The 23,060-nt window shown below is 37.8% G+C and overlaps 12 protein-coding genes and 1 pseudogene across 13 annotated transcripts; 10 read left to right on the top strand and 3 right to left on the bottom strand. All coding sequences in view use genetic code 12, as the record gives it.

The window, feature by feature from the left end:
• Window positions 1-255: 255 nt before the first annotated feature.
• Window positions 256-2,361, top strand: NPR2 (nitrogen permease regulating protein; the record flags this gene model as incomplete). The annotated part of the gene is made up of 1 exon (XM_036812358.1): window positions 256-2,361. The coding sequence occupies one exon, from the start codon at window positions 256-258 to the stop codon at window positions 2,359-2,361; it is 2,106 nt and encodes a 701-aa protein (XP_036663473.1).
• Window positions 2,362-2,627: 266 nt separating this feature from the next.
• Window positions 2,628-3,032, top strand: HTA3 (histone H2AZ; the record flags this gene model as incomplete). Its single annotated transcript, XM_036812357.1, has 1 exon — window positions 2,628-3,032. The coding sequence occupies one exon, from the start codon at window positions 2,628-2,630 to the stop codon at window positions 3,030-3,032; it is 405 nt and encodes a 134-aa protein (XP_036663472.1).
• A 459-nt stretch (window positions 3,033-3,491) lies between these two features.
• On the bottom strand, window positions 3,492-4,145 carry CPAR2_103270 (uncharacterized protein; the record flags this gene model as incomplete). The annotated part of the gene is made up of 1 exon (XM_036812354.1): window positions 3,492-4,145. The coding sequence occupies one exon, from the start codon at window positions 4,143-4,145 to the stop codon at window positions 3,492-3,494; it is 654 nt and encodes a 217-aa protein (XP_036663471.1).
• Window positions 4,146-5,862: 1,717 nt separating this feature from the next.
• On the top strand, window positions 5,863-8,553 carry CTN3 (carnitine O-acetyltransferase; the record flags this gene model as incomplete). The annotated part of the gene is made up of 1 exon (XM_036812353.1): window positions 5,863-8,553. The coding sequence occupies one exon, from the start codon at window positions 5,863-5,865 to the stop codon at window positions 8,551-8,553; it is 2,691 nt and encodes an 896-aa protein (XP_036663470.1).
• Window positions 8,554-8,981: 428 nt separating this feature from the next.
• CPAR2_103250 (uncharacterized protein) lies at window positions 8,982-10,370 on the top strand (the record flags this gene model as incomplete). Its single annotated transcript, XM_036812352.1, has 1 exon — window positions 8,982-10,370. One exon carries the CDS (start codon window positions 8,982-8,984, stop codon window positions 10,368-10,370), a length of 1,389 nt encoding a protein of 462 aa, XP_036663469.1.
• Window positions 10,371-10,552: 182 nt separating this feature from the next.
• Window positions 10,553-11,473, top strand: PNP1 (purine-nucleoside phosphorylase; the record flags this gene model as incomplete). Its single annotated transcript, XM_036812351.1, has 1 exon — window positions 10,553-11,473. The coding sequence occupies one exon, from the start codon at window positions 10,553-10,555 to the stop codon at window positions 11,471-11,473; it is 921 nt and encodes a 306-aa protein (XP_036663468.1).
• Window positions 11,474-11,562: 89 nt separating this feature from the next.
• SEC13 (GTPase-activating protein) lies at window positions 11,563-12,468 on the bottom strand (the record flags this gene model as incomplete). The annotated part of the gene is made up of 1 exon (XM_036812350.1): window positions 11,563-12,468. One exon carries the CDS (start codon window positions 12,466-12,468, stop codon window positions 11,563-11,565), a length of 906 nt encoding a protein of 301 aa, XP_036663467.1.
• A 154-nt stretch (window positions 12,469-12,622) lies between these two features.
• On the top strand, window positions 12,623-12,970 carry CPAR2_103220 (uncharacterized protein; the record flags this gene model as incomplete). The annotated part of the gene is made up of 1 exon (XM_036812349.1): window positions 12,623-12,970. One exon carries the CDS (start codon window positions 12,623-12,625, stop codon window positions 12,968-12,970), a length of 348 nt encoding a protein of 115 aa, XP_036663466.1.
• An 18-nt stretch (window positions 12,971-12,988) lies between these two features.
• CPAR2_103210 (uncharacterized protein) lies at window positions 12,989-15,679 on the bottom strand (the record flags this gene model as incomplete). Its single annotated transcript, XM_036812348.1, has 1 exon — window positions 12,989-15,679. One exon carries the CDS (start codon window positions 15,677-15,679, stop codon window positions 12,989-12,991), a length of 2,691 nt encoding a protein of 896 aa, XP_036663465.1.
• Window positions 15,680-17,355: 1,676 nt separating this feature from the next.
• CPAR2_103200 lies at window positions 17,356-19,185 on the top strand (annotated as a pseudogene; the record flags this gene model as incomplete). Its single annotated transcript has 1 exon — window positions 17,356-19,185. A coding segment is annotated over one exon (1,830 nt).
• Window positions 19,186-19,342: 157 nt separating this feature from the next.
• CPAR2_103190 (uncharacterized protein) lies at window positions 19,343-20,827 on the top strand (the record flags this gene model as incomplete). Its single annotated transcript, XM_036812347.1, has 1 exon — window positions 19,343-20,827. One exon carries the CDS (start codon window positions 19,343-19,345, stop codon window positions 20,825-20,827), a length of 1,485 nt encoding a protein of 494 aa, XP_036663464.1.
• A 276-nt stretch (window positions 20,828-21,103) lies between these two features.
• On the top strand, window positions 21,104-21,609 carry CPAR2_103180 (ubiquinol--cytochrome-c reductase subunit 6; the record flags this gene model as incomplete). Its single annotated transcript, XM_036812346.1, has 2 exons — window positions 21,104-21,160; window positions 21,232-21,609. The coding sequence occupies 2 exons, from the start codon at window positions 21,104-21,106 to the stop codon at window positions 21,607-21,609; spliced, it is 435 nt and encodes a 144-aa protein (XP_036663463.1).
• Window positions 21,610-22,153: 544 nt separating this feature from the next.
• Window positions 22,154-22,938, top strand: SBP1 (Sbp1p; the record flags this gene model as incomplete). The annotated part of the gene is made up of 2 exons (XM_036812345.1): window positions 22,154-22,269; window positions 22,335-22,938. The coding sequence occupies 2 exons, from the start codon at window positions 22,154-22,156 to the stop codon at window positions 22,936-22,938; spliced, it is 720 nt and encodes a 239-aa protein (XP_036663462.1).
• Between the last annotated feature and the right edge of the window lie 122 nt (window positions 22,939-23,060).

Genomic DNA, 23,060 nt, shown 5'->3' with positions numbered 1-23,060 from the left:
GCAATTCTCGATGAATTTACCCTGTAGGAGTGAGTTACTTTTGCAACCCCTCCAACATACTTAACTTGAATTCTTCGCACGAGTATAGAAGATTACTACACGAATGTTGAACAAACTACCTTTTCTATTAATTGGGTCAGTGACTGTAATAACTACCTTAAACTGGGTATGCGCTACCATCTTTTCCCAAGAAAAAGGTTTTGGTAAAAGTTTTGACCAAAATAATCCTTTCCCTTTGTATTAAAGTGGTATGGAATGTCAGATGGATTCGTCCCTATAGTCTCCATTTTTTATGCCGTGTTTCATCCTACGGAAGGTACAAAGATAGTTCACCAGTTCCCCGAGAACTTGATATCTACGAGCTCTACAATTAACAATGACGATAATAACTACTTGGATGACGACGTAACCACCGCAGGTTTATTCAATTTCGATACTGTGAAAAACTACGTTATTCCCAAACCACAACTATGCAATCAACTACTATCTTTTAAAATCAATAATTATAAGGTTATCGGATACCCCGTCAACATGGTCAATGATCACTATGCTCGAAACTCGTTTAATTTCAATTTTTGTTTTGTATTCAATTATGAATTGGGAGATGTAAGTCCTTATGAACCAGCTATTAAACGTATGGGACAAATGTTTCAAGTTTTGGAAGAACAGAATTTCATCTTGAGTAAATTGGACAAAGAGAATTCATTTTATAAAGACATGAGGAACAATGCTTCTGATTTGGATACGACAACGCTGAAAATCGATGAATACGACTTGGAATTGTATGCCAATAGGGGTCAGTCATCAATGGTGGAGAATGATGCCAGTGTCAATGCTCCTGGGCATTCCAAAACCAAAAAGATTACATTATCTTCAATCGAGTCATTGATTCAACAAATTTATCAGGATTTAAACAATTATTCCGAATGTTGTATCCCATTGGATAGTTCCAATTCAGTTGATATAAAATTGTTTCCATTGTTGCCAGCTCCCATAAATCTCAAAGCATTTCAAGTACCGATAGCCACCGTGAAGCTCAAATCGCTAGTTGATGTTAATTGGGATCCAACAATGGTGAAAATATTACCCTATATTGATGGAATCAATTCTGTTAAACGAATTAGTGAATTAGCCGATGCCAATTATCTCGTTACCAAGCAATGTATTCAACATTTGATGCATTACAAGTGTATTGAATTGATTGATATTTTCCAATTTAGCAATATTTACGCCCCCACTAATCGAATTGGTGAATTTTTAAAATCTGATGGACAAATGGCTGAACAATGTCAAGCATATGTTGTCACTAATGGATCAACTGATTCTTTAAGGTCTTCATCATTCACCAATACACCAGCACCAAATTCACCTAAGCCAACAACGGGTGGGGGTGAAAGTGGGCCATCACCACTGACAACGTTTAATTTTAATAAGCGTGTGATGCCATCTGGTGGTAGTACATCGCCGTTTATGAAGCAACAACAAAGTTTCTTATCACGATCACCAAAATTGTTCACCATGCAATATGCCAATGTCAAAGTCCCAGCAAAGACTAGTTTATTTTACTTGTATCGATCATTGAACCAAGGGCAAACTGTTAAAGAGTGGTATCTGCAACACAAGCACTTGTTGACAAATATTGATATACGGCGATTTATAAATTTTGGCGTATTGCGAGGTATAATATATCGCGTATACTCTTATCCTGTGCTCAATTTGGTTACACGTGCAATTGAACGTGGTGATTTACTTCAACCAGAACATATATTGAACAATGTTAAAAGGAAAACAAGACAGCAACAACAGCAACAGCAAGATCAGCAACGGAATAGATTAAAGTTTAGGCAGCTGAATGGCGATCGTGCATATGATGAGTTGTTGAGGACCAGAGTGCATGAACAAACCTTGAAAACGGAATCGAATCGTCGTGTAAGCTTTTCATCGCTAGATGATAGACAGCAACTGCCACTACAGCCGCAACATGAGGACTATGGTCCGTCTCGCAAGTTGAGTGTAATGAACGAAGTTTTGGAGGAAGATGATAGTTCAACTAGTGACGACTCTGAAAATGAGCCATCCAAGGTGAAACATGTCTCAAAAGAAAGAGCACACAGGACATCCAACTCTACAGTTAGTGGACTTAGTGTGAATGAAGATGCAGATGCAAATGCAATTGCAGATGCAGATGGAGTTGTTTCTACTCAAATGAGTGATGCGGAAGAAGACGAAATGATTTATTTGATAAAGATGTTGAAGGGGTTTCAGCATTTTGATTCCATTTGTACTGAATTACGGAAATCACGTACTGAGGTGGAGAAAATGATTGAAAAACTAGGTTCATTTAGTGTAATCAATTGCTAATGATGGCTTTATGTTTTGTTGTATATAGATTATCAAAGAGAAGTAGTGTAGAAATGATCAAAAGAAGAAAGATGCGCGGTTCTCAGTTTTCGGTCGTTTTGTTTACACTTTAAATAAACTCACAACAAACGTGAATTTCACAACCGAGACAAAAAAAAAAACTATAAACAAACAAATAACAGAAAAAAACAAAACAAAAAAACAAACTACTAGATACCATTTCTTTCTTTCTCAAAACGCCAAATACACACCCGTAACTAAAGTCAATGTCAGGAGGTAAAGGAAAAGTACACGGAGGTAAAGGTAAATCCTCAGAAATTGCCAGATCTTCAACATCTCATTCTGCAAGAGCAGGTTTACAATTTCCTGTTGGTAGAGTTAAGCGATACTTGAAGAAGAGTGCTCAAAACAAGATTCGTGTTGGTTCTAAAGCGGCAATTTATTTAACTGCAGTATTGGAGTATTTAACTGCTGAAGTATTGGAATTGGCAGGTAATGCTGCCAAGGATTTAAAAGTCAAGAGAATTACTCCTAGACATTTACAATTGGCCATTCGTGGTGATGAAGAATTGGATAATTTGATCAAGGCTACTATTGCCTATGGTGGTGTATTGCCACATATTAATAAAGCGTTATTGTTGAAAGTGGAGAAGAAAAAGAATAGCAAGTGAGTGGTGAGAAATAGAAGGGGATCATAATTGTATATTTGAATGGGAGATAATCTGGGGTTGAAAGTAGAGCATGGTTTCAAAGTGCGAGGGGAGGAGTGAAGGTGAAAGTGAAAGTGAAAGTGGAAGTGGTGGTATTGATATTGATGTTGATATTGATAATGATTTTGTTGATTCTTTTTCTTGAAATATGGTTGGGGTGATAAAATACCGTTGACTTGTTGTTGTTTTTTTTTTTGTATTATAATATATACTATATTCCGTGATTCCCTTTTTATAATTGTTTTAACTTGTTTCATACTTTGTACATGCTTTGTTTTGAGTGGTTGTAGATTTAGCCTCTCCAGTTTTGGTGTGAGTATATATATATACAAGTCTAGTTTAAATCTAATTGTTTTCTAGTTTGAGGTGTGGGCACACTATTTACAAGGTTGTGTGAATGCTGATGCAATGCTTGATTTGTTAGTGAGATGTAGGTGGAGTCGAAGTGGGCTGAGGCGGTGGCGGCTTTGATTGTGATGCTTGTGAACCCTGTTGGCTCGGCTGTTCCTCCCTCTGTAGTTGGTGTTGTGATTTTAGTTCCAGTGGTTTTGATGGTGGATTTAGTTGCAGTGGTGACTGTTGTGACTGTTGTTGGGTTGAATTTTCTTGTAAGCTGTTAATCTTGACATATTTTGGTTTATACCCTTCAGGTACTTTATAATCATCCAATTTAATATTCAAATCACTCAATTTAGTCTTTATGTACTCAATTTCATTTTGTAAAATTGTAATATCATCAGCCAATGCATCACGTTGATCACTTGCCTTTTTACGACTTCGATAAGCTTCATAAAAGATTAGGCCACCAGCAACACTAAAGATAAAAGTTTCCGATATAAATGCTGCACCTTGTTCAATAGCCTTGTTATCATTCAATGGTCTAACTCTAATCTTTTTCTCACCTAGTAAATTCATGCGTAATTTGACATCAGTCTTGTGAAGTTTATTGGCAAATGAAATGCAATATTTGCGGAACGTTTCATTGTTTTTGGCTTGAGTGGATATAGCTTTTGATATGGGTTTCAGAATAGTTCTGACTAGTAATGCTGTTAGTTTTAAAGCTATCCCACTCATTTAATTGGAGGGGAGGAAAGGAGGGTGGGGAGATACTGTAGTTTTGGAGGTGCGTCGTTGGTTGGTTGCACTGTACCTTTTATTTTCGGTGCGTCGAGAGGAGGGTTCACCAATTCTTTTGGTGTGCAATATGGCATAGGCCCCGAAACAAAATTTTTTTTTTTTTTTCTCTTTCTTCTTGCTTCTTTAGTGGGAGGGAGGAGGGAAGTTGGGTGCCGCGCATTGAAAAGCAATGTAGAAGAGAACATCTTAACTCTCCTGACGTCAGATAACAGTGAAGTGGAACACACACTATAGAACACCTGTGATAATGAGTGAACTTCTCTGCTGAGAATTTAGATTGTTGTTGGAATCGGATGAAAGAAAAACCACTTTTTTCCCCTAATGACGTATATTTTCCTTGTTAACTTTTGTGTTCGCAACATTCTTGGCAAGAAAATCACTAACTAGTAGTAGTGAGAAGAGGAAAATCTGTTTCTAATCGGACTTTTCTAAAAAGGGGTTTTAATTTATTTTGTAAAACTTCCTCGGGACAAAATAACAAAAGACGGAGAAGAAGAGAAGGTAATTTTATTTTAAAGACAATAGCTAGAAGTTAATGGAATCACCCATTCTCATTTTGCATCAAAATTGAAAGAAAATTCTTGCTCAACTAGGGTATATATACAACGGCACTCCGTTTGTCTAATTAGTAATTTGTGGGAGATGTAAGCCTTTTAGGTATGGGCAAATTGAGCTAAGGATACCCGGAGCACAATAGATATAAATAGATATATATATATATAGTTGTTGTTGTTGTTGTTTTCGATAAGTTTTGTTTTCTCTAATCAAATGAGAGGGAAAACAATGAAATACTGTTGGCTAATCAGTGCACGTGCTAACATGCAAAGTAGAATGGAATGTAATGGTGCACAAGTGGTGGTTTGTGGTAGTTTGTGGTGGTTTGTGGTGGTTATTGTATCTTATTGCATGTATTGCACATATCGTGTATTGTGTCATGATATACATGTATAAATAAGTATCATCCAATAAGATTGCGTCATTATTTTTCTTTTCAGTTTTTTTGTTTTTTCCCCAGATTTTCATGAGTTGTAATACAATATATGAGATGTTATGATAATAATAATAATAATAATAATAATTTGTATTGAGTATCTATTATCTATCTGTCTTTGTATATTAAAAATTAAAAAAAATTAAAAAAAATTAAAAAAAAGAAAACTCCGAGATTTTTCACAAAAATAAAATGAGCAATAAGTTAGTGCATGCTTAGTATGCACACTACAATACGAGACAACAAAGAAGAAGAAGAAGAAGAAGAAGAAGAAGAAAAAAAAAATCATTCAATTTTTTTAATTTTTTAATTTTTTTTAATTTTAATTTTTAATTTTTTAATTTTAATTTGTGGTGGTGGTGGTGGTGGTGGTGTTGGTGTCTGGTGTGTGTGTGTGATGGGAATTATTTACTTAATTCCTTTTTTTATTTTTATTTTTTTATTACATGGGGTGAATGGATATCAAGGTATTCTTAGTCTCCCTTCTACTTAAATATATATATATATATATATATATATATATTAACAAAGCACCCCACCATCTAATTCAAATTCAAATTCAAATTCAAATTCTTTAGCAACCACAAACACAACACTCACATAATACAACACTCACACAACACAACACAACACAATACTCACACAACACCTTTTTCGTTCTAGATGGCTACCATCACTGATTTCAACAACACCACTTTCCAATATGAAGCTCAATTGCCAGCTTTACCTGTACCACCATTGGCAACCACTGTACAACAACTATTGGCTGCTTTGAAACCAATATCTTCACCAGAAGAGTATGAACAATTGTTGTATGAAGCTAATGACTTTGTCAATAATGACATCATCAAGTTGATTCAATTGCATTTCGAAACATTGTACACAAATCATCCCGAACAAAACTATTTAAACATTGTCAATAATGATATGACTCCAGCCATATACGGAGAGATTAAATCTGACATTTTGCCAAGAAACCCCTATCTTATATTGGAAGATGATCCGTATGCAAAGACTATTCATCCACCAAATCAAGCTGAACGTACGGCAAATTTGGTCAATTCTACGTTGAAATTGATTGTAACATTGAGAAATTTCACGTTTAAACCAGATGTCACTCCTAAAAACAAGGTGCCCTTGACAATGCAATGTTTTTATCATTTATTTGGTTGTACTAGAATGCCCGATTTTGAAGGTGGTACTTCAGATATTAGTATGAAAAAGTACAAACACATTAATGATTCAAGACATATTATCATCCTTGCCAATAATCAATACTACTCTTTGGAAGTATTGACTGAATTTGACGACGACTTGTACAAGAAAACCAAAACCAAACATCAAATCTTGTTTCATGATCATGAATTGGAAGACATTTTCCAAGAAATTATTGATGAAACTGACAAGATCCCTGCTGAAGATTCGATAAATAATTGCATTGGTGCAATTACAACTCAACCTTTGAAAAACTGGAAAAAGGGAAGAGGCGAATTAAACAAGTCTAATCCCGACCAATTGAAACTTATTGATGATGCATTATTTGTTGTGGTGTTGGATTCTAATTCTCCCGAAACCGAACAAGAGAAAACTTCAGTTATATCTCATGGTTCATCGGTATTGTCGGAATCCAACATTCAATCTGGTACTTGTACCTCGAGGTGGTATGACAAATTGCAATTAATTGTCACTAGAAACTCAGTTGCTGGTATTGTTTGGGAATCATTGACTATGGATAGTACTGCCATTCTTCGTTTTATTAGTGATATTTACACTGATTCGGTTTTGAAACTTGCTAAAAACATTAATGGGTCAGAATACACTTTATTCGATGAAGCAGTGACTTTTGCTGATTCAACAATTCTTAAACCAAAACCAGAATTGATTAAATTTAATTTAACTGATCGTTTACAGTTTCTTATCCATTTATCGGAAACATCATTGGCTGATTTGATTAATCAACACGAGTATAAAACACACACGGTCAAATTAGAATCTCGGTTAGCAGAAGAGTTTGGTCTTTCAGTTGACTCTATTATGCAAATTTGTTTCCAAATTGCCAATTATTCATTATATGGAAGAGTCGTCAACACATTGGAGCCAATAATGACTCGTAAATTTAGAGATGCCAGAACTGAATTGATTCCCGTACAAAATGACTCAGTGGCCAACTTGTGTAAATTGTACATCACCAGTGCAAATACTGCAGAAAAATTTGCTGCTTTTAAAGAATGTTGTCAAATGCATAGAAAACAGTATCATGACGCAATGTTGGGAAAGGGATTTGAACGTCATTTTATGTCAATTGCCCAAGTGATTCACAAACCAGAAGCTGCTAGACGCTTAAACAACATCAATAGTGATTTACCTCCAATTCCAACATTTGATGATGATGATAAAGACGGTGACAATACCAATGAAATAAGAGCCAGATTACCTTTGTTGTTTAATACTTGTGTTGATAAGTTGCTGAACCCTGAGCTTCTCATTTCCAACTGTGGTAATCCAGCATTGCGATTATTTGGTATCCCACCAGCAATTGATCAAGGTTTCGGAATTGGATATATCATCCATAATGATAAAGTCATTATTACTGTTTGTTCCAAGCATCGTCAAACGGAAAGATTTTTGGGAACTTTCCACAAGGTGATTCATGATTTGAAAATCCTGCTTAAAAGACATGCCAGTTTTGTTATGCACCTTTCTGAATCAGAAAACCGCAAGATTGAATTTCAAAAATTACGGATTGAGAATGAACTTAGTCATGTTAGTCTTGAAGATCCATCTTTGAAACATCCAATTTCATTGACAGTTACTAGCAATAGTGAATCAGGTGCCGTGACACCAATGGAACGTCAACCATCTGATGAAACTACTACATCCACCGAAGATGGCGGAGATTCTGATTTTGAATTGCTTGGTGGGTACGGATACTTTGATTACGGCAACTTGGATCTTCGTTCTGAAGATGTTTCACGTACACAGTCGTATCTCAATAGTGGCACTCAATCAGCCATATCGAGTGCATTGAGTTCAAGACCTCATTCACAAACCAACTTGGGTAAATATGCCTTGACTCATGGATATGATATCAAGCATAAGCAAAACTTGACTGATCGGATAAGGGATAAATTGATGTCACCAAGTGAAGAAAGTATGCATGCACCAGGAAATACCGGCGGTGGAGCTACTGGCGGTGGAGCTACCGATAACGGAGTTACTACTCGTAGGAGTAATGTTACTTTTGATACTGGAGATGAGAGCTCGGATCAAGAAGAAGTGGTTGAGTTTGTGGGCGCCACCACCACTGCACGCAAAGGCTCAATTGGCAGGGAACTTGATCTCAGGTACCATTAGAAAAGGACGCTTATTCATTTACAATTTTTATTTATTTATTTATTTATCTATTTATTTATTTATTTATACATTATTGTTCATCTATTGTATTAGTGTGCTGTGCCAACTAACTTTGTAGCTTGATAAGGTAAGCTTTTGAACACCACTGGCGATTCGTATACGCAGTAGTACCATGAATGAAACTGTCTCTTCTTTTAATATGGGTCTTGAATGTATACTTCCCACTCAGCCTTACACGTTCCGGTCCACCCCATCTTTCCCCCTTCTCCCTTAGGATTGAGGTTGAAGTATTTAATCATTAAGCAGCAAATCAAAAATAAAAAAAAAAAAATAAAAATAAAAATACTGCCAATTGCAACAACTTACTAATACCGCTTTTCCACAATCCCCTCGTCTCCCGCACGATTCTATGCTCTCTCCGCACCACAATGAAGGTTCTTCAATCTGGTCTATCGCAACTACAGAAATCTTTAATATCAATACGTGGTCCCGACGCCACCAAATTCCTCAATGGATTACTAACATCACGATTACTTCCGCAAATCGTCAAAAAGAAACAACACACAATCAGTGCAAGTGAATCGAAACATGCTGATCTTGCGTCTGTCATTGATTCCATGACCAATTATGGGTTGATGCATGAAGATATTTATGATCCTGATTACAACATTTATGTCACTCGTGAGGGGATCAATTCAATGATTTTAAACTCAAAGGGGAGAGTCGTTACTGATTGTTTTTTGTATTGTGATCCATTCCATAACGTTGCACATGAGTTTGATGAAGAAATGCGTGAACCGGGGTTTTTGTTGGAAGTGGATACAGTCAATTGTAGCAAGTTGATGATGATGTTGAAATTACACAAATTGAGTGCAAATGTCGACATTGTTGCAAAGAAGTCGTTGAATTCGTATTATTATTACAACGACTCGGTTGAATTCGATTCGTGGTTGGAAATGGTTCAACAGCAATATTTCCGTACGATGGACCCTATAAATGCTTTACAAAATGCCAATTCATTTATCAAAAATCAAGTCATTTTTCAACAAGATTTTGCTTCAAAAGTGTTGGGGTTTGCCATTGATAATAGGATACCCAATTTTGGATTCAAATTTGTTACTAATGAGTTTATTGATGAATCATCCATAGATGATGTGTTTTCTTCTCAATTCACTCAACAGTTTGCAATACCATCGCTAATATCGGAATCCAACGTTACTGATCGTCGCTTCTACAATGGCATATTTGAGACAGCTGATGCATCTAATGGAGAATCGCTCCTACCATTTGAGTGTAATTTGGACTATACTAATGGATTGTCTTTGGATAAAGGATGTTATGTGGGGCAAGAATTGACGATAAGAACGTACAATAATGGAATCATCCGTAAACGAATTCATCCAGTACAGTTTTTCACCATTGATGATGATACAATTGACAATATAAACCAAGCTAATATAGATGATGATGTTGAAGTTGCATTTGCTTCTAGTTTAGATGTGGATAAAGTGCCGTCTTCGTCATTGAGCAAGTTGGAAATGTCGCTCATGATTGAGGAAGAGCACAAGGAAGATGGAGATGCTAATGCACAAGCTGCTGGAGGTGCCTCTCCATTCGGCTCGTCCTCGAAACCAGTACGTAAACGGAAAAGCTCTAGTGGGAAAGTGTTGGCAGTCAGAGGTGATGTGGGGCTTTGTTTACTAAGTATGTCTGAGGTGGCAAAATCACCATTCTTCAAACTTGAGATACCCTCGTTTGAAGATGGAAAGAAAATAGTTGGAGCTAGAGCAATCATACCCGATTGGTGGCCAGAGTAGATTGAGACAATACAAAACACTCGTATATATATATAAAGTACACCACCTCATTCCCCAGTCGCGTGATGCCAAATTGTAAATCACAAAAAAAGAAAAAAAAATTAAAAAAAAAAAAATTGGAACAATTCACAACAAGCTGGATATATCTCTGAACAATATATATAATTGCCCTTGCGTTGATCATGTCTGAACAAATCCCCGTTGAAGAGTACCTACAACTAATCCACAATGCTTCTGCAGTGATTGGGTCTAAATTAGACCCTCACCCCATCTTATCTCGTCCCAGAGTCATGATTATTTGTGGATCAGGATTAGGTGGAATTGCAAACACATTAGCTTCTGACCCCATAATTGAAATCCCATACTCATCAATCCCCGGTTTCAAAACATCTACAGTACAGGGCCACGCCGGGAAGTTAGTATTTGGGCTCATTGGCGACAACAAAGTCCCCGTCATGTGTATGGTTGGTCGTTTACATTTTTACGAAGGTTACAGTTTCCAACAAACGACATTCCCCGTTCGTGTAGCTTCGGAGTTGGGTGTTGGAACCGTTGTCGTTACCAATGCCGCCGGTGGTATCAATCAACTGTACAAACCGGGTGATTTAATGGTTATTGAAGATCATGTCAATTTTCCTGGCTTAGCGGGCTGGCATCCATTACGTGGTGCAAATTTAGAACAATTTGGCCCGCGATTCTTGCCATTATCGGATGCTTATGATCACTCATTACGCAAATTATTTGTTGAAAAAGCTCGGGAGTTGAATGTAACGAGACCAATTCATGAAGGAACATATTTCTTTGCTGCCGGCCCCACATTTGAAAGTCGTGCTGAAGTTCGTGCAATTAGGACATTGGGCGGGGATGCTGTTGGCATGTCAACTGTTCCTGAAGTTATTGTTGCTCGTCATTGTGGCTTGAGAGTGCTTGCATTGTCATTGATTACCAATGCTGGTGTCGGTGACAAACCACCAAGTGCATTGCATCCGAATCCTGTGGCGTTGGATGATGGAATGGCTAGTCATGCTGAAGTGTTGCAGGCTGCTGATGAGGCTTCAAAAGATGTTGAGAGGATAATTGAGGCAACTATAAATCAATTATAGAGAGAAAAACTCTACCTAGACAAACTGTATAAAGAGACGCATTTTTATAAAAAGAAGGAGATTACTTTATCACCAATTTTTATCCAATTTTATTGTTCCACTTCTCCAGCTGGTTCCCATTTACCCTTTAAGTTCTCTTTCCATAAAGTCACCTTATTGTCACCGCCAGAAACCGCCAAGATGTTTCCTGATAACGACCATGAACATCTCCAACACACATCGAGGAATTTTTCATCCGTCAATGGCTGCTTTTGCCACTTGCCGTCCTTGTCCTGCGTCCAAATCAATACAGTACGATCTTGAGATGCAGTAGCAATATACGGACGAATAACATTCGATGGTGACCAAGCTACATCCCTAACCCAATCAGTATGTCCTTCCAATTTCGCCTCTTCAATATAATTGTTAGTATTTGGATCATATTTCCAAATCTTGGTCAAATTATCCGATCCGCATGTAACAAACCGACGTTGTTGTTTCAAGCTAGCGGCATCTTTTGATGTCGATGACAATGTGGTGATTGGCGCCCAGGATGCTGAATTGACTCCAATTGCATGTGCATCGAAAATGACATGTGAAGTAGTTCCATCATCATTGAAATCAACTACAGATACTTTGCCATCGGATGATGAACACAACAATACCGCTCCCAATTCATGCGGAGCCCAGCTTACTGAATTGACACTGGCTTGATGTATAGTATGTTCAGCAATTATTGACCATTGTTGCGTTTCTGGTTGCTCTTTCCAAATCAAAGCTTTACCATCGTAGGAGCACGAGGCTAAAATCGAGCCAAATTTAGGATGAGCCCAAGCAACTTGCCAAACGGGGCCCTCGTGTCCAACTAAAGTTGTGATTAATTTGTAGTTGTCAGTGCCATCAATATCAAAAATCTTTATCGTTTTATCGGATGAACAAGTAGCCAATCGTTTGCCATAGTAATCTAATACGGCATCATGTATTAAATCCTCATGCGCATTGCCAATTGTCACCATGGTTGTCGAAAGAAGGTATTTGTGGGTCGTAGTTGCGTTATGTTGATCTAGTTTCAAGTGTTTTTTTTTTTTTTTTTTTTCAAATTGTTTTTGTTGTTTGTTGTGGACGTGTTAATTGCGAACAAAGCGTACATCGTTTATTCATCACCCGCAAATGAGTGAGAGGCCAGAGGATGAACTACTGGCATTATATACATTGACCACCTCGCTCACTGATAAAATAAATGAGTCAGATGACGCAATAACCAAAATTAATCAAATAGTGAAAGGTTTGGTACCGGAACAAGAGCACAGTCGATTGAGCCAAGACGAAGGAGAAGAAGCAACCACAACAACAACACACGCAAAAGACTCTGATGATGAGATGAAACAATTGCAACAACAACGATTACAATTAGTTATGGAACTTCAAAAACAGGACTACATTTCGAGTAAATTGCAAGAATTGGTTAAAGAGAATCAAGAACTATTGGATACCAAAAAAGATTATATTTCAAAGTAAGCAGCAGCACACCATATTTTACCCCCAAAAGAATCCGTACAAATATTGCATCACCTTCAGACTCATTGTTTCCACTTCTTTCCTACACTCGACAAAATTCTCGTCGCCCGTCAATTTGAAGGCAAATTCTTTACGTTGTTGCTCAGTAAAGATTACCTTCATATCAGGATGACTCAAGGTTTCACCAATCAATCTTTCCAATCGTTTTTCCGCTTCATTTTGCTTGCTGTTGTAAATTTTGAAGTTTTCTTCAAGCTCGTTAATTTTTTTGCTAACGATTCGAGTCTCGTAAGATAATCGATCAATGGTGTTTGTTAATGTATCAAGATTGTAGTTCAAGTGATCGGCGATCCCGGTTTCCAACACTCGATGTTTGTTGGTGTAGACTTGATTTTTGAGGTTTTTGACTTTTAACAAATCGATATTTAGCAATTGAAAGGATTTGCCCAATGTGGCATTTGATACACATTGGTGTTCATTTGCGTTTTCAAAATAGTAATCGCGAAGGTTCTCATACTTTATCAAATCATCAATTGTATCAAGATACATTTGTGATACTTTGGATATGGATCCGATGGAAGGGTCAGTTGCTGTTTCAATTGATGTTGTGCTGAAACTTCGCGGTTTTGTACGAGACACCTCGACCACTTCCGGATTGAGCACATTCTTGTCTTTCATGTGGACAAATGACGACAAATTCTCTTCATTCTTGTTGAGCAAAGTGGGCCACGAGTTTCTCCTATTCAAATCGCGCTTGAATTGTACTAATGGATCATTTGATTTATGCGCATCTTTAAAGCTCGAATGAACACTTAGACGACGATCATCAGCCAGACTGCTATCATCAAAGGAAGCTGAATCGTCACCAATTTGTAGAAAAGAATCCACCAACGACGACGATTGAAGAGACCGTTCACGACCACCACCAGTACGAGGACCTAGATGTGTTGAACTCATTCTTTCCTCCAGCATATTTTTTCGACTTTGTAAACCAAACCGTTTACTGAACCCTAGTGCATATCTTGAATTGTATGTTGACAATTGAATGTTGCTGTTTTGAATAATCTTGTCACGTAAACTTTCAAAAGTGTACAAATGGCTATCAACTTCATTTGCTCTGCTTCTCCTTTTTTCTTTCGACTTGGATTGATCGGCACTTTCATAGGGAGTGAATGCACCGCCTGCTTGAACTCCATAAAACAATTTGATCAATGTCTTTCCCACAAGGTAGTTTTTCACTAAATTATCCAAATCCAAGGTTTCCACATCAAGTGGACTCATAGTGTCGGCGAGTTTGGCAATTCGATTTCTAATGCCACCACTTTTGCCCTTAACATCATCGGGTTCCCTATTACTTGCTGCTGCAATTCGATCCTGAACTGATGTTTTCATGACATTGGTTAATTTTTTCAATTCCCTTTTCCCATACAGTCTCTTTGTAGTTGGTGACTTTTGTATTGGTGATGCCATTAGGTCGTATTCTTCAAGTCCTTCATTTCCGCTGTACGGCGAAAAATAATTTGAGCTTTTAGATGACATTAAACGGGAGTTGGTTGTGGTAAACAACTTATTCATTGTCTCCATATCCAATTTCCTTGTCTTTTCCAATTTATACTGCCTTTGAAACAGACCAACGGATAACATAAAGTTTTCAAAGTCAAAGGGATCTTTAGGTACATCCGAGATCCCCACAAGTTGTAATCGAAGTTTAATGCTAAGAATCAAACTGATTATTGCCGCCACTGTTCTCGCTGGAAGCACACCTGCCTTGATATTTGGTTTGGAATTGAAATGAGGTAATCCGATCAAATTCCACCAGCTGTTTATCGCTTCCTCGGTCTTCACGCAAAGCAAACCTGTACAATATCGTCCATCTAGTAGATCAAAATAAAACAAACAAGTCTGAACAACATTCACAAGCTCTCTGACGGCAAATTTCACGGGCTCTTTGAAATTGTAGATTTTGTACATTTGCCGAAACTTGTCTTCGCAAGCAGCTGATATTTTGTCTGTTGTTAGTGATACTGATCTACCAGTACATTGTAACCGCTTCAAATCAGAGTTGATAATGAACGGCGCTTCCATCTGTCTGGCGTCCCCGTTGGAAACCGGTATCAAGTTCAACTGAGGAGGAAGCGATGTCAAATTGGTAACAAAACAAACGTCATTCTTAATCTCACACTTTTCTTTTCTTGGAGGCTTGCTTGAGATTGTGTTTATGGTTAATAAATCGTGGTCACTATTGGCTCTTGTGGGAGTTGATTTCTCCACTGTCTTCATTCGTGAGTGGTTTTGGATCAACTCGGTAAGGTATTCTTGAAACCTAATTGGGTAATACTTTGTTGGCTTTTTGATGATGGTGAACTTGACTACTGCAATCTTGGACAGTTCATTTCCGGTGAAAGCAGTGACAATGGTACCAATGTGACGATTAATCACCCACTGCTCAACCAAGTACAATTCAAACCCCGTAACTTCAGATTCTTCAATAAGATAAAACTCATTAGAGTCTATGAAGTCCTTTTGAAAGTATTTAACTGCATTAAAGTCAGGAATGATGTATGTGATGAAATCGTTAGGATTATCTGACAAGTTCCCACTAGTCACAAAGTTTGTTGACGATACTGAATTCTTTTTGTATGGTTCATTGCTGTTCTGCGTAAGTTGTTTTGCTGCCTGTAGATTTTCAAATGAGCTACTCAATGACATAAAGTGGGAGGGAGGTGTGGAGCAAAAGAGTATGGATTGTCTTTAAGAGTTCTTTCGTTTTTTTTCTGTCTCCCTTTCCTTGAGAGTAAAGCCACAATAACTTCATGCAGGGAAAGATAATGGGGCCATACAAGAATGAAAATCTGGTTTAGTATGCTACTCTACACGACCTAATGGTGGAGTCAACATGGTTGTTATTGGCCTACGTACCCAATACTTGTTTATTTACATGGCCTTTTTGACAGTGTAAACAAAATACACGACTATCCGAGTAAAAGACTGTTTTGTATTGATTTGCAACCAATCCTAAAAATCTCCATGATGAAGCTCAAAGATAAGGTAGAAGATCTAGATGGTCATTCGAGTGCCCAAGGCACTTACTCTATTTGTTGGTTGTGTTTGTTCTAGTCCTTCATAATAATTTGGAAATCAATGTTATTGACATTCAGTGCGTTTTTTGGGCCGTGCTAATTCCATGTTCTGAGGGATTTCTAAGAGTTGATATGGGATGCAAAGTGAATGTCAAAACTAAAGGATTTGAGTGTGTTCGCATGGTCAAAACGAATTTAATAATGATTTTATGTAACCTGCTGAGTTCCTCGAAATTAGGTTCACCGGTATAAACGGTAATAAACATGCAGTTGATAGACTGTTCCTATTGAAATACAACATCTTCTACCAATCCTCGAATATTAAATCAGTTAATGGGTACCCTAAATTTTCAGGATTTACTTAAAGAGCAAAAATCAACCTTTACTCAGTTACATCCCTCCGTTTTTAGAAGTCGTAAACGACTCCTTATATGAATTACCCCCCTCGCATTATCTACACAATGGAATCCTAATCAAACATGCCATTTATATTGAAATCTATCATATTACTGAGCTATCAGAAACCATTGTTTATTGGGTCGCCGAAGATTTTGCAATTTTGAAAGATTAAAATGTGTCACAAAGATACAAGAAGTTCGGATATCGCCGCTTCACACAGATGGTCTTGGAGCAAAAACTAATTACAAAAGAGAGAAAAAAGAATTAAGTCCCTTTAATTGCATCTTTATGGCAATTTCTGTCTTGTGTGCCATGTTGGTGTGATGCAAGATGATATCATACATAGCCTCTACACACGGCGCTAAGTTTAGAATTGGAAAAGGGTCAGGCACTGAGACCAAATTGCTTTTAAGCATTGCTTTCTCCCCTCATTTGTTTTTTTTGTGATCACCTTGAAGAATTAATCTGTCGGGTTCTTTTGCGATTAGAAAAAATCACCTGTGAAAACAAAGGCAGTGAAGTAGTCAATTAAAACGTTCAGCGGCTATTGGACTGGTCAAAGAATGACGAACCCTCGAGGCGTTCATTCGCCGTTCAACCCTCGACTCACAATTGGATCTCTCTCACTGATAGACACAAAATAAAAAAGAAATTTTCAATCTCTTTTCTATCCAAATTTAGATAAGGGATAGAGATCCTGCATATAGGTGAAACCACAACAACAAAAAGGAAGCTTACGAATATTTGCAGTCACAAAGAACAGCAACCGACAAAGGAAGAAACAATTGTAGTTACTTGAAAACTGGTGAAAAATTAACAGTGTCGTATATATATATATATATGGAAGTGCGCCTTCTCTTCATCCCACTGATTAGTCCCCATTCTTTCATTCGATCTTCATCAATAATGACTAACATGTCCACCTTCAGTAGTGTCAAGAAAGTTCTCCTGAACGAACCTGTTAGATCACGATCAGTGTCAGATGAAGACAGCAGTGTTATTGAATCTGGCATTGACCAAAATGAACCAACAACTTGGTGGGGGAAGTTGATGAAGAAGCTAGAGGTGCAGCCAAAGGGGGATCTAACTACGGCGCAAATGTTTTTGTACAACCATGACTTGAGGCCAGTGGAGGAAGCAAGAAGACAATGGAGTTGGTACAATTATGTGTTTTTCTGGATTGCCGACTCGTTCAATATCAATACTTGGCAAATTGCCTCCACCGGAATGTAATCGCCCTCAAATATGAATTGGTGGATGACATGGTTATCAGTATGGCTCGGGTACTTCCTTTGCGGTATATTTGTGTCAATCGGTGCACGAGTTGGTATTCAGTATCACATATCGTTCCCAGTGGCAGTCAGGTCCTCGTTTGGAATCTATGGCTCCCTTTGGCCAGTCATAAATCGTGTTTTCATGTCTTGTGTGTGGTTTGCTGTACAAACTGCTGTCGCGGGCCCAACTTTCCTGTTAATGTTGCACTCCATCTTTGGTAAGAACTTGCCTGACAAAATTCCTGACCATATTAGCGACCCCGACTTGACCACGTATCAGTTTCTTGGAATTTTTTTATTTTGGTTGTTTCAATTGCCATTTATTTGGTTCCCACCACATAAGATTAGACACTTGTTCACAGTGAAAGCTTATGTTGCACCTGTGGCAGGATTTGGATTTTTGATTTGGACTTTGATTAAAACACATGGGTTAGGTGAAGTAATGAACAAGCCCAATGGGTTACACGGATCTGACCTCGCATGGGCTTTTGTCGAGTCGACTATGAATGCATTGGCTAATTTTGCCACATTGATTGTGAATTCTCCTGATTTCTCCAGATTTGCCAATAAACCATCCTTTGGAATGAAATACCTTGTTTACACAATTTCAATTCCAGTGTGTTTCTCGATCACGTCTTTGATTGGTATATTGGTTACATCAGGGGCACAAAATTTATATGGAGAGACATATTGGTCACCATTGGATGTGTTGGCAAGGTTTTTGGATAATTACACTTCTGGAAACAGAGCTGGCGTGTTTTTCATATCTGCGGCATTTGCGTTGGCACAATTAGGTACCAATATTTCGGCAAACTCGTTATCGTTTGGTACTGATTGCTCTGCAATACTTCCCAGATTTATCAATATTCGAAGGGGTGGTTACATTTGTGCATTCCTTGCATTAGCCATCAACCCGTGGAAATTGATATCCTCCTCGTCCAAATTCACCACTTACCTTTCTGCGTACTCGGTTTTCTTGTCATCAATTGCTGGTGTTGTTGCTTGTGATTACTATTATGTCCGTCGGGGATACCTCAAATTAACCCATTTGTACTCACCAACTGCTCCTGAAGATAAATCAGTCAAGTCAATGTATGCTTACAACAAGATTGGTTGCAACTGGCGTGCATATGCTGCTTATATTTGTGGGATCTTGCCAAACATTGTTGGTTTTGTTGGTGCTACAGAAACGCACAAAGTGCCCATTGGTGCAACAGAAGTTTACAGACTCAACTTTTTCATGGGTTTCTGTTCTGCTTGGATTGTGTACTCGGTGCTCAATTATATCTGGCCCGTGGAAACTGGTATTCCACCAACAAAGCCTTTTGAAAAAGGGTGGTATGAAGAATGGCAAGATGTAGAATCATTTGAGGAGGAAATGGTGGGTCGCGAAGTACATCATGGAATTGAAAGGTTTGAGGATGGTGATATGAGCTTAACTCAAAAGGGTAAAGAAGTGTAAAACTGGTTTTTATTTGCATACTTTCAGTTCTGTATAATGTTTGCTTTTGATTTAGATTCATTAGATTTAGTGTAATTGAGAACATTTATAGCCGATGTTTTTCTGAAGAGACCGCGGTTAGAAAATTTTCGATTTTTGATGGACCCAACTCACAACAATGTATGTACGAGCGGTGCGGTGGTTCTCCTTGAAGAACACCAGCAAGTATGTGTTGCCCAATGGGTATCAACCGCAGACATCAATCATCAAGTCTATACCATTTAAGGAGAGTTTGTCAATATGGTGGCGGTCGTTATCTCCAAATAGACTTGAGATATTGCAAAAAGCATTGGTGGAATTGATGGTGCCAAACATAGATGCAAACTCACATATAGAAAAGGGGGCCAAGAAAGTACCTATTGGGGAATCCGATCATATAAATGAGGTGCAATTTAAGATTATCAGCAATGAGTGCCTACCAACAAAACACATTGTTTTCATTCATGGGTATGGTGCATCATTGGGATGTTTTGCTCGAAACTTTCAGCTCATTGACAAGTTCAAAACAAGTAAAAAGTACAACTACCACGTCCACTATCTCGACAACATCACTTTCGGTTTATCATCGAATCCCAAAATCGACAATGAGCAAATCAGTTGGCGAATTCCCCCAACTGCCAAGATCAAGTTGATTGATAATGAACCAACTGATCCAAAGAAGTTGTATTGCAAGTACTACAAACTTATTGAAGGATTTCAGCTAGATCCAGAAAATTTTGCCCATTATCAGCAACATTTCAAACCAATTTTGCAAGATATGGAAAAGTTCTACACTTCTGCAATTGACAAATGGAGGGAGCTGTCGGGAATTGAAAAGATTGACTTTTTGGTAGGACATTCTTTTGGTGCATACTGGAGTGCTTCGTACTCATTGATGTACCCAGAAAGAGTGTCAAATTTAATCTTGTTATCTCCGGTTGGAGTAGAACGTCATGTGATGGCGTTAACCAATGATGATAAAATCACCACTGACGTTGTAAAACCAGTGTTGGATCCGACTTCGTACAAGTTTCTTAGTCGGTTCCCCATTTTATCCATGAATCACATATTGAATTGGTACTACAAGATCCCATTCTTACCGCGGGTGTTACCATTTTTGGGTCCCTGGGGTGTTCAATTGTATTTTAACATGTGGTTATCTAAATTATCCAAGATCAACAAATTGATACAAAAGCACGGTGGGCCAGAATGGATTTTCAACAACGTCAATGACTTGGTGTATGGTACCCCTAAAGAGATTAAGCTTATTGTGGAGTATCTATACAACTCAGTCTCCAATGGTACCAATAGTGACATCTATGTTAAGTACTTATTGACGCCAGCCACGGTAAGTAAATGGCCATTGTACGACAAGTTTATGGCCAAGATGAAGACAGACCCACAAGCATTCACGTTTAATACATATTTACTCTATGGACAGTACGACTTTATGAATTCAGAAGCGGGACAGAAGTTAGTTTCTAGATTGACCAAGGCAATACCTGCAAGCAAGTTTAGATATGATGAGATCGCTGAAGGTGGCCACAACCTATACATTGATAACCCGTTTGATACCAATAGAAAGATTTATGAGATTGCCATGGAGAACGAAGAGAGTGAATAACAATATAATTAGAACTATATATATAGACGTATACACGTGATCTGGTAGCTCCAATCTTTTCTAGCCAATTAAATATTTTATTTATCTCTATTACGCTAATTCTTACTTTCTCGCTACCAATGCTTATACCAACGAAAAAGTGAAAAGAAAAAAATTTAGAGCAAAAGCGTTAGCACAATTGACTGAGAAATCAAACGATTGGCACATATATATTTGGCTTACCAATTGGGGGAACTGTATTGCACCAATCTAAGAAGAAAACCATAGAGAATTGAAATGTCGTTCTTGAGAGATATATATGAAAGCATCATCCCAACTGCTTATGCTGATGAGGTATGTTAAAAAAACTGAAAAACGAGACAGAATGCACACTTTGCAAGTCCATATACTAACTATTTCTACAGCCAGCTGACGAGACTGAAGATGAAGTTGCCGATGACGAAGCTCCAGTTGAAACACCAGAAGACGCACCAGAGGAAGAACCAAAAGAAGAAGAAGTAGAAGATGGTGACGAAGATGAGGACGACGAAGACGAGGATGACGAGGATGAAGAGGAAAACGAAGACCCATTGGACAAGTTGAAAGAAGAGTGTGCCAAGACTGCTGCTTGTAAACCATTTGATCATCATTTCCATGAATGTATAGAAAGGGTTACTAAAGAACAAGAAGAGCCAGATTATGAACACAAACATTACAAGGAAGATTGCGTTGAGGAGTTTTTCCACTTGCAACACTGTATCAATGATTGTGTAGCACCTCGTATATTCAACAAGTTGAAGTAATGAGGGTGAAAGAGGAAGACAGAGTGAAAAGAGATCAAAGTTGAAACAATATCAATTATATATATAAATATTTGGCATCTTTTGTATTTAATAAAATTACGAATAAAGGAAGGGTGCAAAAGACGTCTACTGCAGTGACTTTACATAGCAGTGGAGGTTTAGAGAAGTAAGTGTGTAATTTCAGTGTTTATTGTCGCAAATACGTTTCTCACGACACTTGGTTGTAATTAATAAATGTCGTGAGATCATATGTTTTCTTTTTCAGTGGCAACCTAAAAAACCGACACACACTCACACACTCGCAAAGTCACCAAATTTTTTGAATTTTTTTTTCCATTCTCACACGTCAACCACAACCAACAAGCAAAAAACAACACATCACCAAAACTAGAGTACTTCTTATCTAGAGCACTTCTAATCAATCATCAAAATAAATAAAAAAAAAACACTCACAAATTGAGAACCATTGAATTGGGTATATAAGAGAGAAATCCTACTGAATTAAGAACAAAGCAAGAGAATTAGCAAAAAAAAAACCAAAATCATGTCTGAAGAAGTTAAAACTGTGAAACCAGTCATTGAAGATAGAGTCTACATTGGCAATGTCGACTACAAGGCTACTGAAGACGAATTGAAAGAATTGTTCAAGGATTTGAATGTGTATGTATATGCATGATAACCACCCAATGCTCTTGAATCATTTTGTACTAACTTTTTTTTTCTAGCATTGAAGTTGAAATTCCATTCAAGGAGATCACCAAGGGCGAGAGATCTTTCAAGAGACGCTTGGGATTTGCTTTTGTTCAATTTGCCTCAAGGGAAGATGCAGACAAAGCTGTCGCTGACTTTAATGGTCACAAGTTTAAGAGGTTAAACATTTTCCTTAAGAAGGCTGTCCCACCAGCAACCCCTGAAGAGAAAGAAGCCAAAATTGAAGCTTACAGAGCTCAAAGAAAGGCCAGAGAGGAAAAGAGAGAAGCTTTAAAGAAGCAAAGAGCTGAATCGCAAAATGCTTCCGATTCCACCACCACCACCAATGGTGGTGATGCTTCTTTATCGTCAGAAGGTAAAAGATCGGCCAATACCATTTTTGTCACCAATTTGGATTTCAAAGTCAATCCCAAGACTTTGAAACTGGAATTTGCTGAATTGGAACCGGTTTGGGTGCATATTCCAAGAAGTCGTGGAAGATCTAAAGGTATCGCTTTTGTCAGATTTAAGGATGAAGAAACCCAAAAAAGGGCTGTTGAATTATTTGACAAGAAGGATATCAATGGTAGAGAAATTACGGTTGATATCGCTATTGATTCTAAAAAGAAATCAGAGTAAATAGGCTGATAAAAATGAAAGTGAAAAGTGAGTTATAAAAATGCAAGGGTAGCAAATGTGTAGAATTGTAGAATCTCCGAAGCTTTTCGCTAATTTTTTGTTCCGAAACTGATGCAAAAAAT

This window comes from Candida parapsilosis, contig 005569 (genome assembly GCF_000182765.1).
Source record: "Candida parapsilosis strain CDC317 annotated contig 005569".
Taxonomy (NCBI): Eukaryota; Fungi; Ascomycota; class Pichiomycetes; order Serinales; family Debaryomycetaceae; genus Lodderomyces; species Lodderomyces parapsilosis.
This window is presented reverse-complemented; position numbering and strand designations above follow the sequence as displayed.